At 38.6% G+C, this 2135-nt stretch overlaps 1 protein-coding gene across 4 annotated transcripts in view; it reads left to right on the top strand.

Annotated features, from left to right (window-relative positions):
- LOC111981594 (dual specificity mitogen-activated protein kinase kinase 4) overlaps positions 1-2098 on the top strand; it is a 23183-nt gene extending 21085 nt beyond the window's left edge. For all 4 annotated transcript variants that reach the window (XM_070449675.1, XM_070449673.1, XM_024012938.2 and 1 more), the window contains 4 exons: positions 432-509; positions 675-823; positions 1140-1185; positions 1411-2098. In XM_070449675.1, the coding sequence (XP_070305776.1) occupies positions 432-509; positions 675-823; positions 1140-1185; positions 1411-1524 (387 nt within the window). In that variant the 3' untranslated portion in view covers positions 1525-2098. The remainder of the gene's footprint in view (positions 1-431; positions 510-674; positions 824-1139; positions 1186-1410) is intronic.
- Positions 2099-2135: the final 37 nt, after the last annotated feature.

Here is a 2135-nt window from a genome sequence, read left to right as displayed (position 1 = left end):
AGTCATTTAGCAGACGCTCTTATCCAGAGCGACTTACAAATTGGTGCATTCACCTTATGATATCCAGTGGAACAACCACTTTACAATAGTGATTTGGATACAGATACATAAAGTGCTTTAATTTGAAAAGGATAAAACAGACCCTCAAATATATGGTGTTATTTTATACCATTGCTTCAGTCATCACATGATTATCCAAAATACTGGAGTATAGATTCAAAATAAGATGAGCTTCACTGTCCAAATGCATATGGTGAGGACTGTATACACACTTGTCTCACAAGTCTCTGTTTAGATTTTTTTTGCCCCAAGTTGTCTAATTTTGACATTTTATTTTAATTTTTGTTCTTCATTTTAGTTTTTCTCTTTAAAGGCCCATCTATGATATCACTATGATGAATTGTAACATGTTTTCCATGTCTCTTCCACAGCCTGAGAGGATAGACCCAAGTGCCTCCAGACAAGGCTATGACGTCCGGTCAGACGTATGGAGTTTGGGGATAACACTGGTGGGTCATCAACCCTCTTGTCCACGTTGTCTTTAACATTCAAAGAGCTATTTGAAGATACACTGAATGTTAAATCCACAAAACAARATAGTATATTATTCTTTGTGTTTTTGTAATATTGTAWCTGTAGACTCACCATGTTGTCTTTGTGTGGGTTTTTTACAGTACGAGCTGGCGACTGGGCGGTTTCCCTACCCAAAGTGGAACAGTGTGTTTGACCAGTTGACACAGGTGGTGAAGGGAGAACCTCCACAGCTTACCAACTCAGAAGACAGGCAGTTCTCCCCCAAATTCATCAACTTTGTCAATCTGTGGTAAAGGACAAAGATACAACTTCTGCTGGCACTGCTTCAATGTTATTTTCACGATGATATAGTWTAAGTTGAAGTACATTGAATCACTGCAGAGCAATATTGTCAATGTAAACTACTGCATACTTTCGCAGTATTCACCCACAAATAATAAAAGATGTGAAATTCATAAGGTAATCTTCTGCATGAGACATCYTCTGGATTTGATTTCCCCCTGKTGGCCAAAACATGTAATGTCTGTTTTAAGTCTTGAGGAGACCCATGATGTGGTTTATTGCAGAGCAGAATTTTTATTATTTATTCCCTTTTCCCACTTTAGCCTTACAAAGGATGAGTCAAAAAGGCCAAAGTACAAAGAGCTTCTGGTAAGTATGTACGTCTCGTGTGGCTCAGTTGGTAGAGCATGACACTTACAGTTCAAGGTTTGATTCCCACAGTACCGGAGGGGGTGGGTGTATGAAAATGTATGCATACGGGTGTCTGCTAAATTACTAAATATGAATGAATGTAATTGTATTACATGCAGAGATACTTATCGCCCGTACATATTATTACATGTTATAACATGTTTCTGTGTCCCTTCAATACAGAAACATGCTTTCATTCTGATGTATGAGGAGCGCTCGGTGGATGTTGCCAGTTACGTCTGCAGAATCCTGGATCAGATGCCTACTTCTCCCAGCTCCCCCATGTACGTTGACTGACTGTAGAACAAGTAATAACGGAAGCCTGGAACAACAACAACAAAACAATGACCTAAAGAGTTGCTTCATCCCATACTGCAGTGTTAAACTAAGACAGGAAATGTACAAACTAAAACACCACGTGTACTAAGACTGGTGATCAGTCACGTCTGTATGATATCAACATTCTCACACTTTTCTCTATCCTACACACACACTTACATGTAAGTACAACTAGTAACTGAATGAATATACCATGGTCTTGGTTCATCTCGATGTGAGACCATCTCTAATGTGGATACAGTACAGTGATTTAACATCTGGAAATGTATTTATAGTGTTTAATCACTTGTGGAATATATGATTTGGAGATACTGGAATCATGCTCTTTGAATCTTCCCACCTCTTCCATGTATGTGACTTTAAGAATTGTGGTTGGTATCTTAAATGAAACCTTGCTTCTTATGTGTAAAGCAATTTAAAACGTAACAGCATTGATGGACAGGATCATGTGGCCTCCATCCAATGTTGTGAGGGTGCTGCCGTCACTGTGCAATGGACTTTGTGCTGAAATATAAATAGAGAAATAATTGTGCTTTGCAGAGTAACTAAATGTCTCATCTATTTGAGCT

This window comes from Salvelinus sp. IW2-2015, linkage group LG20 (genome assembly GCF_002910315.2).
Source record: "Salvelinus sp. IW2-2015 linkage group LG20, ASM291031v2, whole genome shotgun sequence".
NCBI classification, from domain to species: Eukaryota; Metazoa; Chordata; class Actinopteri; order Salmoniformes; family Salmonidae; genus Salvelinus; species Salvelinus sp. IW2-2015.
The sequence above is the reverse complement of the archived record's forward strand: the minus strand, read 5'-3'. Positions and strand labels throughout refer to the sequence as shown.